This window comes from Nicrophorus vespilloides, unplaced genomic scaffold (assembly GCF_001412225.1).
Source record: "Nicrophorus vespilloides isolate i.1.1-1 unplaced genomic scaffold, Nicve_v1.0, whole genome shotgun sequence".
NCBI lineage: Eukaryota > Metazoa > Arthropoda > Insecta > Coleoptera > Silphidae > Nicrophorus > Nicrophorus vespilloides.
The window spans coordinates 39,440-54,422 of record NW_017096103.1 but is presented as its reverse complement, the minus strand read 5'-3'; the positions used below and the strand labels follow the sequence as shown (position 1 = coordinate 54,422).

The following is a 14,983-nucleotide window of genomic DNA, read 5'->3' as shown; positions in this document are numbered from 1 at the left end:
AGTCGGGATTTTGACATAGTAGTGATTTCGATATAGTCGGGATTTCGAATGTCGGGATTTCAATAGTAAAAGTATCTATGAAGTAAAAAAACCTACACATAATGATATACCAGTATCATCTTGTTACAAGCATACGCGCAGTCTCAGAGCAAAGATCTTAATAATTGTAATTATGTCCCAATATAAATAATAAATTTACACAAAATCAATATCTGGTTTACGACACAAAAAAAGTTTGGGAACCTCTGGTTTAAAGGATCAAAGAGTGTCTCGAAAAACCGATTGTTGACGTTCATTGACAAACGTCAAATTTTGATATTTCTATCGCGAACATTTGATTTTGTTTAATTAAACTGTTACAATTTAATATGATTTCTTTTGAAAAATTTAAAAAAATTGTAATTCTTTTGCAGATTAGCATATATCCTGGATTTGCAAGATGATTACGCGTATCTTGAGTGGGTGAGTTGATTTGATATTACACAATTACAATTTTGTGCTTTTGTTTTTTTCTTTTGTTATGTTAAGGGCGACGAGCTACTGCGATGGGATAGCTTCGAACAGGACGATCGAGATGTTCGCGAATGCAACAGTTTTCGAGCCGACCGCAGACATCCGCAGTGTCGCCTACCGCATCATCGCACCGGTCACCATCTGCGTCGGTATCCTTGGAAACATCATGAACCTGTTGGTCTTAACGACGCGACCGTTCCTCAAGGGAGGTACGCGCGTCTACCTGACCGCCCTATCCATCTCCGATTTGAGCGTCATGGTAACCGTTATTCCTATGGTGATGCGCTGGAACCATTCGCAGTGGAAGACGGCGGAGGCCGCTTTCTACCACGCGCACGTCGAGCTCTTCCTCAACAACACCTTCATCGCGTCGAGCGTCTTCATCGTCGTCTGCTTAACCATCGAACGTTACTTCTCGGTGTGCCTTCCCACGATGTTCAGGAGCGTTCATACTGTTCGCATCGCGAAACTGGCGACGCTCGGCTGCTTCTTAACGGCGCTCGCGGTCAGCGCTCCACTTACAACCATGAAGACGGTGTGCATGGTGAAGGGGAACTTGAGCTGCACCGATTGGGACTTCCACGAGAACAACGCCATCACGGACACCATCTACTGGGGCGCCTACCTCTGGTGCTCCGAGTGTCTGGTGAGGTTCGGGCCGTGTCTGATCCTCGCCACCTTGAACATCCTCATAATCCGGAAATTTCGCAAGATCACTGCAAAGAGGAAGGTGTTCAGAGAAGCGACGGCTTTTCCTTCGGACCGCTTCGACGCCGCCAACCACGACGCGAAGCTGCGACGCGCTCTACGCAACAAGAAGTACCAGGAGGAGAAGCGTCTCGTCACGTTGCTACGCGCCATCGTCGTCCTCTTCTTCGTAACCATGACACCGTCGGCAGTTCTTTCCCTTCTGTACTCGGAGCTGCACGAACCCGCGTTCGGTTTCCAAGTGTTCCGCGCGTTCGCCAACAACTTGGAGTTGGCCAACTTCGGCCTCAACTTCTACGTGTACTTCTTCTGCAGCAAAGAGTTCCGAGCGGCGCTCCTCCATTTGGCGCGCGGTTGCTTAGCTTGCGAGGAGGAACCGACCGAAGAGTCCGTCGACAACGAGCGCATCAAGAACATGCTCAAGGTCATCAAACTCAGCGAGACGTCCGACTTCAATTCCACCGGCGAACGGTATTCCCTAGATAATTAAATTTAGATCACACTCACCACCAAATCTATTTGCAAATCTCCTTTTTTTGTTTTGTTTGTTTTAAACTCATGTAAACACAGCACGAAAAGATTAATTAATCCCGCTCAAATATTTACACAACATCTCATCCGAAACGAGGAAGAATCCTTTTCGATTTACATTTTCTGCATGAGCGTATATATATATATAAATGTGTGTGTGCGTCCAAAGGAAACGGAAGCCGTGGAAGCCATTGTCTGCAGGCGGCGGCGCCAACATCATCATCATCAAAAACATCATCATTCGAGCTCTCCAATTAATTAAATTGATCGCTCTGTTTTTCCTTCAGTGTCAACATGCATGCACTTCCAACAATTTCCACCCTTCCGCTGTTGGATTGAGTTACAAATCGACATCTAATCTCCCTACAAAAAAAAAATAAAATAATTAAACGAAAATTTAGGCAACACAACGCGCGCTCGCACAGATTTTGTTTAATTGAGCATCATTTTACCAACTGCAAAATATTAAATTTGAACTTTTGGTTAATCGCATTGATTTCACGTTATTTGTGTATGGAGAATCATTGCACCAACTTCGAAAACTTGAATGTTACTAACTAAATCCATTCACATTTTACCAACGGTGAAATTATAAAAAAAAATATACCAACAATTTCATTCACCAATAACGTGAAATCAATGCGATTAACTAAAAATAATATTATTAATAAAATTTACAACAAAAAAAACTCACCAATTATTATAAATAAATTCAATTGAAACTGCAACAGATTTGACGCACTATGGGGGCACTATGACGTGGAGAATCATTGCACCAACTTCGAAAACTTAAATGTTACTAACTAAATCCATTCACATTTTACCAACGGTGAAATTATAAAAAAAAAAATATACCAACAATTTCATACACAAATAACGTGAAATCAATGCGATTAACCAAAAATATAGTTATTAATTTAATTTACAACAACAAAAACTCACCAATTATTATAAATAAATTCAATTGAAACTGTAACAGATTTGACGCACTTGCACTATGACGTGGAGTATCATCATTGCACCAACTTCGAAAACTTAAATGTTACTAACTAAATCCATTCTCATTTTACCAACGGTGAAATTATATAAAAAAAATACCAACAATTAATCCAAACATCAAATTACTAACAAAATAAAGAAAATCGAAAAGATAGAGAAAACATAAAGATTAATCTATAATGGAAACAAGTGGATATTCGATCGTTACGTAATTGCATCAATTGTCGTTTGAAGACGAGAGACGAGACAAGCAGATAAAACAAAATTGTTGACGGAAGAGAGAAACATCTGCCGCAGTTTCCACGCAATCAAACAGGCGTTGATTGATGTAAGAAGAGCCGCAGACAAATATTAAACACGCACACACACATGTTCCTCCCACCCCCTTTTCTCCACCAATTATTGCACCATCTATGGGACACAAATTTCATCATTAAAAATCGTACAAAAGAATTCCATTTTTTTTTTCATCGTGATATTAGTTGATAGATAAATTAATTTTTATTAAGTTTGTGTTATTATTTTTTTTTGTTTTGTTTTGTTTATGAATTTCTTTACTGCTTGTATCGTAGCAAAATATATATGCGAAACAATTGAATACAAATTTTCTTTTCTTTCTTTCTGTTTCTTTTGTTTTCAGGTGGCATAAGTACGAAGAACGCGAAGAGGCTTTATAAAAACAAAAACAATGTATTTTGACGTTGTCAATAATCATATAGTTTTGTTATAATGTAAGGACAATTGTTGTTTGGGGAAACAACAAGAATTGGCCAAAAAAAAAAAAAATAATTGAAGGATTTGATACTAGTGTAAATATGTAGTTTTAATTTGCTGACAGCTTAGCGCAATCGAATTTTGACGTTTGATAAATGTCAAATTTGAGATGTATAAAATTTGTTTAATTTTCATGTCAAATATGACAAAAACAATATTGTGTCAATTAAAATGAAATGTCAAATGTGACAAATGACAAGTATTAGATAACAATATGAGAAACGTCAAATTTGACAGTATTAAATTAGATAGAAATGTTAAGTTTAGTATTAGTAGTAAGTAGTAGTAGAGTGTTATTTTCCAGTTCCAAACGAATCGAATGTGCGCTGCAAATGAAATCTCTTTCTGTGCAAATATGTGAGCGTGTGTGTAGATTAAATAATATATTAATTGTGTAAATGTTTCGGTCGTGTGTCTGTTTGCTCTCGTTAAATACAATTAATCGCTCGCATTACGCACTTTCCTCCCTATTTCACTCTTACTCTCTCTCATTCATTCCATTCGTTGTATATTTACTCCAATCATCCGACGTATCTTCCCTTTCTAATCGACTCTCGTTCATTTTTTTTTTTTTTTTCGTTGTTTTCCGATTGAACCAATCGTAGAATCTAGCACTCCGCGTCTAATGTAAACAAACGAAATGTACAATATATATATGAAGAAAAAAAAAAACAATGCGTGTTTTGCTGTGAATAAAAGTGATTTGACCCCGAGAAACAAATGAATGCAAACAGACGAATGTACCTTAATTTTTCAATAAAAAAAAATCATCAAAAATATTATAATATCGACTTTTTTTTCCAATTTCTACAGCTCATAGCAGGCGACTGGATAACAACAGAAAGATGCCAGTAGGCTCGTTGGAAAGGTGAGACATTCAGCTTTCATACAAGTGGTCGATGATGTAACTTTCTTAAGGATTTGTCGAGAAAATCACGAAAAACTGAATAAAAAACGAAAAAAAATGTTCTTCAGCTTATAACAGGCGACTCGATGAAACTACAAAGATGTATGTAAGCTCGTTGGAAAGGTGAGACATTCAGCTTTCATACGAGTTGTCGATCATATAATTATCTTAAGGGATTGTCATTATTTCTCGACATTTTTCAATGATTTCTCAAAAACTACAGAATATATTTTATTTAAAATGAAACATGCAAATTGAAGCTAAAACTATGAGTATTCAGATAAACAAATGATTATTATTATTATTAAGATATTCGTAAATTTATTGCAATTTTTTACAAATATATTTCTTCAATTTGTAATATTTTCCTCGAGAACAATAGAAAACATGCAAATTGATGCTAAAACATTGCTTTATTGAGATACTAATTGATTTAGAGTAATCAAATTGGCAAAAAAAAGAAAAGAACAAAATTCACTTACCTTTGAGAAAACACTGAAACAAACAAATGACGTATGATGTCAACTGTTTCTAAACTATTGTCACTTTGTTTTTTTTTTTTCGTTTTTTTGTTTGACTAAAGCAATTGATGCACATAATCTTTATTTATTTATTAATAGTAATAAAAAAAAATAATCAATGAACCATATAATAATCATAATAATGTAATGTATGTATGTATATATGTATATTTAGCGCTCACCAGATAATCTTAATTAAATCATTTGTTTCTTGAAAACAAAAAAATAAATAGAAAGAAAGAAATTAGTAACCATGGTTATTGTTGTTTTTAATTCCGAACGTGTTTTGTTTCGGTACACAAGCCTACTCAACTGAACACAAACAAAAAATACAAAAAAAAAATTAAGCAACATTTCTTTGCAATAAAAACGTAGTAGTCTCTGGTTCAAATATATATATATATATATTTATAATAAATATAATTATTTAAGTGGGATTAGTTATATAAAATTCTATCTACTTCTCTCTTTCTTTCTGTCTCATTTCAAGTAATATTTATAATAATATACAAATTATTGACTATTCCAACTAAAAAAGAAAACTCGCCAAGATGTGAAAATCGCGAGTTTTTATTTCTTTCTTTATCTTTTAAACCTCACCTCAATTTCGATCTAGAATGTTTCATCATTTTTTTTTTTAAATTATTATTGTTATTGTTTGGATTAAGAAGGTGCATCGCGCTGCAAAACAATTGTTTCTGACTATCTGGGCGTGGTTTGTTTGCCACACGCCCATTATTTATGTTACATGTTACCTAGCAACGCACGTCGGAAGTAGGCGATTGTTTGAAATGGAAGAAGAAACAAAAAAAAAGAAGACAATAATAATCATCATATTCTACAAATATCCATATAATATTTATATTTATATAATTTATTACGAGTCTTCCCCCCTTCGATCCGTCTAAATCTTTAATTAGTCGAACCTCTTCCACGCAGATAAGAGGATATAAATACGCGATGGAAAAGGATCGATTTATATATATAATATAATATAATTCAACTATATTTACAAAATACAAAATATTTCATCTCGATATTCATTTTTTTTTTGTTTTTCTCTAAAAAAATTAGTTTTAATTGAAACAAAGGAAGGGCTTAAATTTTAGTTTCATGGTAGGCCGGAGGCGAAAGCGAATTCGCGCGCAGATGATCGGAAACGAAAGCGTTTCAGTTTCCAAGGCAACAGCTCTCTCTCTTGTTTTCTTGTCAGAGAGGATGTTTTTTTTTTAATATATTTTTGAAGGATTTTATTGGTTTAAAGGTGGGTGAAGGGAATAGAAGAAAATTATAATAAACAAAATAAACGTAAAGACAAAAACAAAGTAAGTAATAATAATAATAATAATTAATAAAATTATCGAATTCTTCTATAAGCTACAGAAAAAAAAAAAGAAAACACTACAGGCTATTACTACTAGCTTACGATTAAAAAAATACATCAGTCTCAGGGTTGTTGTTTTTTTTTTCATCATCTTTTGTTTTAGTGTTGTTGTTTTTTGTATGTGTGTTTGGATGGGGGGCGGGGGTGGGAGGAGTTTGGGGTGGATTTAAGGAAGAAATGGGAGGAGTTGTGGGCGTGGGATGGGCGTGTCCTTGCGGTCGTGGTAGCTGCTGCGTCAAGAAACAAACAGTGATAGTATATATAATAATAATACAAAATAATAATAATAATAATAATAGTAGATAGTGAATATAAAAACTAAACAAAAGAATAGAAGAAGAGTATTTCAACGAAACGGTAAAAGTAAAATCGATTAAGAGATTATTAAAAGTAAATACATCGTACAAAGTTACAAACGAAAGAAATATATATATATAATATATGTATGTTTATGTTGTATATATATGTAGTATATAGATAATATATATATATATATATACGAGGAAGAACGGAACTGAAAAATTAAATGTATCTAAATAGTCGTCATTTATGATAATAATGATAAGAAATCAATAAAGTTAAATATTCATAACGTAACATAAATGTGTATACTCGCGATTAAACCTAAAAACGAAAGAGTTACAGAACAAACTAAGAACGATACTAAAAAGACGTAACAATGATGATAAACATAAGCAAGTATTTAGCATTGATATTTGGAGTCGAAGACGTCTAAATCTTGTCTCTGAAAGCTTCTTAAATCATTTCCAGTTAAAATACCAAATTTAACAAAAAAAAAAGCCTCTCTGTCTGTTCATTTACGGTTGCTACCATTCACATTCTTCAACTGTCTCTAAAAACAAACAAAAAGTAAATAACTGTATCGGTTGCCATGGTTTGTTTTTCAAGTTTTCACTATTCACGACGTCATTTCCAAAGCAACCATTGTTTTTACGTTTACCGAAGCACATAAAACAAAAATTGAAAGCCTCTATACAATTTGTTGTCTCAATTATGAAATGATTTAAGAACGATTAGTTCTCGGAAATTAAAAAATAAAATAAATGAAATAATTGTTTTGCGAATGTCAATTTTACCGTTTTTACTTTGTTGGTTTTTATATATAATGTATAAAATGAGACAACGGAAGACGAAACACAAATTGTAACTAAAAACTAGATTCACAGATGGAGCAGCAAAAAAAAACAAACGAACGAAAAACAAAACATAAACAAACGAATTTCTGTGTGTGTACAAAACAAAAAAAATAGTAATATTTATAGATATATGAAGAAAAGTCTCTATCTTTACAAAAGTTTTACAAATCACATCTTTCTACAATATTTATCATCTCATCATCATCATCATCGTTATCTTCTTAGTCATCGCCTAATTCCTCCTTTTCTCTCTTCCTCTCTTTCTCTCTCTCTCTCTCATTGTCTAGACAATAGCAGTAATAATAATAATAAAATAATTAAAATAATAATAATAATAAAAAAAACAGTCCAGTGTCATTGGAGCTCTGATCACAGATAAACATATGGTCACATGACTAGCACACCTAATCTATCATCATCATCATCATCGAAATGTCCAGCATTTTTTTTTTTAAATATTTCATCTTCATCATCAATAATTTCGCTTTCCCTTTAAAAGAAAAAAAAGAACATCTTTACATACAGTCTTCGATCCTATCATCATATCTCTTATACAAAAAATAATAAAACAAAAATAATAGATACATCATGGAGAGGGTGGGGGGCAGGGGACAAAAACAAAATAATAATTATAAAGAACCAAAAGAAAAACACACCCTTCGCGCGCCGGCCACGCCCACCCCACAAACAGCAACCGTCGAAGGGGCGTGGTTCGTTGCCTTGACGCCCGCGAAAATATAAACAGAATCCCCTCACATCCACCACATTTGCGTTCCTTTCCAAACCGACCATCGCACCATCATCATCATCTTCTTGTTGTTGCTGTTATTGTTGTTGCGTCTCCTGCACGATCCACAAACGACTATTATACATATATCCTCTCTTTATCGAAAAACGACAAAAAAAAAATAAATAATTATTAACTCCGGAAGAAAAATAGCAATGAATTTAATAAGGAAGATCAATCAATGATCCGGGTTTCGTGAGGAGGAGGAGGAGGAAACAAAACACCTGCCAAACAATCGAATAACTTCTTCTTCTTCTTCTTTCTATCTCCCTCTCACATTCAAATTTAATCTTTGTATACTTTTCGAGACACTGCCTGCGCGATTGTACAATACTTAAATTACAAATTATCAACATAATGTAAGATTAATTTAAATAATTATAACTTTAAATAAATGAAAAGATAAATAATTCGCTTCCTCTTTTCCTTCATTATTTTAATTTCGCGTGACGGGATTGGGAGGAGCGTCAGTGGGAGGAGCGATAGAAGCAAAATGTGTATACAGTTAAATAGAGGCGGGGCTAGATAGGTAGGCGTGGCGTACTTATCATCATCGTCATCCTCTGTCGCCTTCGGATTCCTGATCTCTTCCTCTTTGATCGTTCATTACAAATCGAACAGAGTGTAATAATCATAGTAGTAATCATAAACATGATAGTAATAATAATAAGAAACATAATCGTAATAATAATAATAGTATGTATATGTATGTATAGTATATATATATATGTATATAGTATTAATTAGTGGCAGTTGTCTACTAACTAGTGGAGTGCATGGGCACTTGTGTGTGGTTGGGCACGGTGACGGCCGCCGTCGAGATGGTGGATGGTTGGGATGGTTGTTGCGCGGTGGAGGAAGTGGTCGAGGTCGTGATGAGGGTCAGCTGCTGCTGGATGCCGGCGACGACGGCGGCCGTCGCACCGCCTGGCATCATCAACGTCGTCGTCGTCGTCGGGACTTGCGTCGAAGATGCGTACGTCGCGACGCCTCCTTGCACCGCCGCCGGCACGACGGTCAACATCGGCGCGTACGTCAGGCTGTGCGTGGGGCTGCTGTGTCCGGAGCTGTGGTGGATGGCATCCTCGATGGCGCTCGCCACCTTATCCCGGTCAAGCTGCAAAAAACATCACAATCAATCTTCAAAGTTACACACCTCCAAAGCCAAACCCCTTTTGCACAGAAGAAGAAGAAGCAGAGACACGCCTTCTTGCAAATGGCGGAGCGTCGCTTCTTAAGTTGCCTACGTAACGAACATTCTCAAAACACGTATATCATTAAAAAATGAAAAGTATAGATTGATTCGTTTCCGTCAAAGCTCTAAAGTTTCAGAGAAATCGAATGATGCATATAAATTTCCAAAACAAAATTCAATATTTGTATGTTTAGAAACTCTATAAATATATATATATATAGGAAAATAATAAACAAAACGTGCAATAGATAAGTCGAGCTTGAATTTAGAACGCATTTCACTTGTTTATGTGCGAAACGCAAACCGCGGTAAACAAATACGCGAAGAAATCCAATCCGATCGCAGTAATAACTGTGAGAGAGAGAACGTTGCAATTCGGATCAATTTCTTATAGAAGTTGACTTCTTTAGTGGCATGATAGAAGAATTGTAGTCTAACTTTTTGTGATTTGATCTCTACCCTATTTGCATGGAGGTGAGACGTTAAGTATTTCAAAGATGTGATTGTTGCATAAATATATTACCTCGTTTATAAAACCAAAATGCACCAGTTCTTGGGCGAGCGTCTGAGGCGTATCCACGTAGGACAGGATCGTGGTCAGCTCCCTGTTCATCTTGTCGTCCATCCTGAGAACGAGCGACAGCTGCGCACAAATTGTTGTATAAATTAAACGATGAAGAAAGATACGGTGTAATGGTGGATATGGTAGCGACATCTCACCGTGACCTCCTCGTTCTCCTCCTTCATCTTCGGATCGATCGGCTTCACGTGACATATCATGTTGACGATCTTCCGGGTCTCCACGTCCGTCGGTTCCGGCGTCACCGACTTCTCCGATTCCGCCATCTCCGGAGAGATGGCGCGCGATCTCGCCGGAGGCGGCTGTTTCGCACCGTACGCCGTCAACGGGTAGATGCCGTTCCTGCGAATGGATAGGACAAAGATAGGACAGAGTGGATGTGAAGAGAGCGAGCGAGATGGAAGAAAGAAACAAAAACAAGAAAATCAATACGCATTCAGATCCTGCCTGCCTGACTCTCTCCATAATACGTACAAACTGGATGCGACGAAGAGTATTGGCAATATGCATTTCATGTAGATTATAGATAAATAGTTACTCACTTGACGTCTTCCACGAACTTCTCCAGCTTCTCGGAGACGGGTACGTCCGACATCCTCACCTCCACCGGCTGCTGATTGTTGCCGTACTTAACATCCGCGAGCACCATGTCCGGCGCGTACAACCGCTGTATCAACTCATCTGTTATCGTTTCAGATATGTTTGCTGAAGAACAATTAGTTAATTTAACAACTCGTCATAAGTAATCTGCACTGCAAACATGCACAATCAATAGGTTTTATCAATAAAATTCACGAACAACCAAATCTCTTTCGCTGCTTTTTAGATGTTAATCGTACACGAAATGCACGTTCAAACAGATCCGAAAGATTCGATAAGCACGAATTACATTCCAAGTGTACTATTTTTTATGGCTCGTTGTTCTTTTTGTATTCTTTACCTCGAATCCATTAAGAAAACATAATGTTAAGATCTCATTATCAACTCATTATTATTATTACACTTGCATTCCTATATAGGTCTAGACCAGAGGTTCCCAAACTTTTTTGTGTCGTAGACCCTTTGCCATGTTTTTCGGTTTTGGGTAGATCTTTATAATTATTAAGATCTTTGCTCTGAGACTGCGCGTATGCTTGTAACAACTTGTTTTTACAAGTTCAAAATGTATTGCGACCACAAATCGAATGCCTACATCCTACAACTTACACAATTCTATAAATATATATAATACATTTTTTTACTTCATAGGTACTTTTATAAATAATGTATATGTCTTTATATTATAAGATAGTCTAATGTAAGTAAATAAGTACTATCAGTGTATGTTGATATCCATTATCGTGGACCCCCATTTTCATCCCTTGCAAGTTGTCATAGACCCCTGGGGGTCGATATAGACCACTTTGGGAATCGCTGGTCTAGACCTTATAAATGTTGATTCAATTTGGAACAAAATTTGAACCACCCAAGTGATACTGTACCTTGTAACAATCGAAATATGAACTTTTACTTTATCGTAATTGAATTAATATTATCTTGACAATTCTTGACTCAAATTTGTCTTTCCAATTTTTTCGTTTGATCAAATTTTTAAAAATTGATTGTGTATGTTCAAAAATAAATAAACAATTGATGAGACGTACCAGCAGTCTTGACGAGGCTGTTGGCAGACAGCAGCTTGAGTGGATGCACCTCGAAGAGCAGCGGATGGAAGAGCAGCTCTTTGGCGGTGGGCCTATTGGCGGGGTTCTTGTTCAGACACGTCCGGATGAAGTCCTTCTGCTGTCCATCCTCCAAGGAGTCGATGGTCTTGTTGATGTTCTCGTCGGTCACGATGTTGCCGGAATCTCCGTTGCCCTGGATCTCCAGCGCCGCCATCTCCAGGGCGCACATACCGAACGAGTAGATGTCTATCGCAGGACCCATGATCGCTAAACAAACGCGCGCAAACGTTACAAACAATCCCAAAGAAAAGCGGTAACTATAGCAACAACAACAGTACATCAACAACAACAACTAAACAACTAACCGACGGACGAATTAGAGAGAGAAAGAGACAAAACACATCGATAATAACAAAATACTACCACCACCAAAAAATTACATTCTAAAACATTCAGACAAAAACAAAAACTAGTGTCCCGGACGACTCGAATCGGGCCGTCCGGGACGTTCCTCCTCAAAAATAAAGAAATAAGAATGAGAAGGAAGAATTTGAAAACAAAATTTAAAATTAAAAAATAATAATAAATAAATAAATAAATAAAAAAAACGAAAAAAAAAATCGGAATGCTTCGCTTCGCTTATTTTTTGTTTTGTTAAGTACTTACTGCCGTATTCGGGTGCAACGAAATGCATATTTTTGATGTTCTCCTGACACGTTTTAACATGATGATGAATCGAATCGGGGGCGACTAGACGGAAAGGGACAGAGAAAAGAAAAAAAAAACGGGTTGATAAATTTCAAACGGTCAAGTCAGCGTCGTCGATTAATGATTTATAAATTTCTTTTTAATATTAATAATAATAAAAATAGTTTGTAGAAATAGAGCGAGAAATAGATCAAAAATTGAACGAAAATAAATATCTGTGTGGAATTTTTGATGTACACAGGTGGGTGCAGGTGGCGCGACTCTACGCTTCTTACGTTACGCCATCTGTGGGGCATCGATGCACTACCACACAGTACGGCCATCCGGATTACCTCGCAAAGTGCGCATCCTACCTAAACAGTACTCACAACCATATATATATATAAATATAACCAAAACTACAGTTTGCGATCGAATCCGAAGGCACGTACGTACACACTCAATCGGAAGCCGCGCCACCCCTTGCCCAACCTTACGGGGGGAAATATCAAAATATTAAAAAAAAAACAGAACCCCAGGTCGCAAAGACCCAAAAAAAAAAAATAAGTATAACAATGTAAGTGAAGAACACATAGGGGGGAAGGAGGGGTGTATTGAGATATGTATGGGTTGAGGGGGTAGTGAATCGGTTCTTTTTTTTTTGTTTTGTTTCTTTTCAAATTGAAGAAAAAAAAAACACTAGCGCTCTTTTGTTTTGGAATTTTGTTTTTTGTTTTTGGTTGTTTATTTGTTTTTACCTGATCCGATTTTGACGAGTCCATTGTGTTGAATAAATATGGTATCACAGGTGAGATTTCCGTGGATGATCGGCGGTGAACAGGAATGCAAATAACTGTAAAGAAAACACACTGCAGATCATGGCTAACTGACTCGGAAATGAAACGCAGGGACGGCCGGGCGAGGCTGCAAAAAGATGACCACCATCATCATCATTATCAATCTCAAATTCAACTTCTTCACCTTTCGAAACGTCTTTTCTTTTTCTTTGAAAAAAAAAACGTCAAATCAAATTCAAAACGTCAAATAATTTTGATTCATAAGCGAAGCATAGATGGCGCCCTTGCAAAATCCGGTAAACGTTGCGAAAAGAGCGATGATGATGATGATGGGACAAACAACAGGTGACGCTGTTATCGTTCGTCACTTACCTTGAAGCCCATCCGTTGTTTGATTTATGTTTATTATGTTATATAAATTTTCTGTTTTAGCTTTTGCGAAACCAGACTCTAGTATTTTCACTTAACACCTAGGCATGCCTTAAAGTTAACTTAACTTACGAGAAAACGAGAGAAACGACCTGAAAGAGAAGGGAACGCAACGAGAGCACACAAAAAAAAAACAATTTGGAAAACAATAAACGACAAGTAAAATAAATAAATAAATAAATAAAAGCACACACACATCATATACATATATAAATACCGTCCTGAAAAGAAGATCACAAGTGGGTGGGGGAAAACAAAAGGTTAAATGTCAAAAGCATAAATCGGTAATACTAGTAGTAATAATAATAATACAAAGTGTTACTTTGTGTCGTCTTACCTTAAAGCTGATAGTATTTGTGTGCACCATCTGCGCCACGCCTGCAGGGGAAGTCTTTTCACGTTGCGTTTGGTGCGTTTCAGGAACTGTTTCAGTGAACCGGAGGACATGAACTCCGTTATGAAAATGACCTGCAAAATTTTCCAATTTCGATTATTATTATCATTATCATGTAAAAATTTCAGCAATAAACAGTGTGTACTCACCCTTGGTTTGTCGTTGTGTGTGTCCGTCCAGTATCTGTGGAACTTGACGATGTTGGGATGTTCGAGCTGCGTGAGGTTCTCGAAGACCATCTGGATCTTCTCCTCCTGCGACTTGAAGTTCTTCCTCTCCGAGAACTGCACTTCGTTCCAGACCACCTCGACGCCCTCCTCGGTGTCCATCGCCAAGTAGGCGCAATCGATGCCCGGAACATCTCTCTGCTCAACCTATGAAACAAAAAAAACAAACAAAAACAAATGAGTTTCAAATTGACAATCATAAAGATAAAAGCTCCATCTTGCGACGGACGAGTGGCGCCATCTATCCGGACGCATTGCACCATAAAATTGCGAATCAATTAGGGAGAATAGTAGTTAATAAAGAAAGGAAACACGAGACACACGACCTTTCGCGAATCCTCTTTTTGGCACATGGAAATGTCAACAATGAAATAAATTAGAGCGAGAGGAACTAACTAATAGAGACAAACACAAAGGGGATAGAATGTAAGAGAGAGATACGAGTAAATTGGGGGGTGGGGGCGAAGGATTTAGGTTGCGAAAATATGCTTTACTCTTTGTACAACTATATAGTGGGTGAAATAGGGATAGAGAGACGAGACTCTCTCGATATTGATTTTCTTGGTAAATGCAAAATTCCGCTTCCCAGCGAGCACAGCGAAGCGTTTTCGCTTTCTCTCCAACCTCAACGATTTCCCCCAAACCATCTCTCTCTCTCTCTCTCTTTTTTTCCACCACGTCTAGCATATACGTAAACGGCCAAGGCTATCTCGATAACTCTTCTGGGTA

General features: G+C 36.7%; 2 protein-coding genes across 4 annotated transcripts in view; one reads left to right on the top strand and one right to left on the bottom strand.

Annotated features, from left to right (window-relative positions):
• The first annotated feature begins 411 nt into the window (after nt 1-411).
• Nucleotides 412-3,428, top strand: LOC108569595 (probable G-protein coupled receptor B0563.6). Its single transcript, XM_017931206.1, has 3 exons — nt 412-462; nt 529-1,692; nt 3,392-3,428. The coding sequence occupies exons 1-3, from the start codon at nt 440-442 to the stop codon at nt 3,426-3,428; spliced, it is 1,224 nt and encodes a 407-aa protein (XP_017786695.1). The 5' UTR covers nt 412-439.
• Nucleotides 3,429-7,594: 4,166 nt separating this feature from the next.
• LOC108569596 (nuclear receptor-binding protein) overlaps nt 7,595-14,983 on the bottom strand; it is a 46,719-nt gene continuing 39,330 nt past the window's right edge. For 2 of the 3 annotated variants that reach the window (XM_017931207.1, XM_017931208.1), the window contains exons 3-11: nt 14,177-14,401; nt 13,971-14,101; nt 13,166-13,260; nt 12,387-12,470; nt 11,700-11,987; nt 10,599-10,761; nt 10,197-10,398; nt 10,000-10,119; nt 7,595-9,398 (exon numbers count right to left, since the gene is read on the bottom strand). In XM_017931207.1, the coding sequence (XP_017786696.1) occupies nt 9,042-9,398; nt 10,000-10,119; nt 10,197-10,398; nt 10,599-10,761; nt 11,700-11,987; nt 12,387-12,470; nt 13,166-13,260; nt 13,971-14,101; nt 14,177-14,401 (1,665 nt within the window). In that variant the 3' untranslated portion in view covers nt 7,595-9,041. The remainder of the gene's footprint in view (nt 9,399-9,999; nt 10,120-10,196; nt 10,399-10,598; nt 10,762-11,699; nt 11,988-12,386; nt 12,471-13,165; nt 13,261-13,970; nt 14,102-14,176; nt 14,402-14,983) is intronic. The other variant, XM_017931209.1, reaches the window with a different exon arrangement.

Excerpts from the sequence above, each read along its gene's own strand:
- LOC108569595 (XM_017931206.1), top strand. The coding sequence starts at position 440 with ATGATTACGCGTATCTTGAGTGG. Across the intron at positions 463-528 it reads ATTACGCGTATCTTGAGTGG|GGCGACGAGCTACTGCGATG; the intron begins GTGAGTTGATTT and ends TGTTATGTTAAG. Across the intron at positions 1,693-3,391 it reads TTCAATTCCACCGGCGAACG|GTGGCATAAGTACGAAGAAC; the intron begins GTATTCCCTAGA and ends TTTTGTTTTCAG.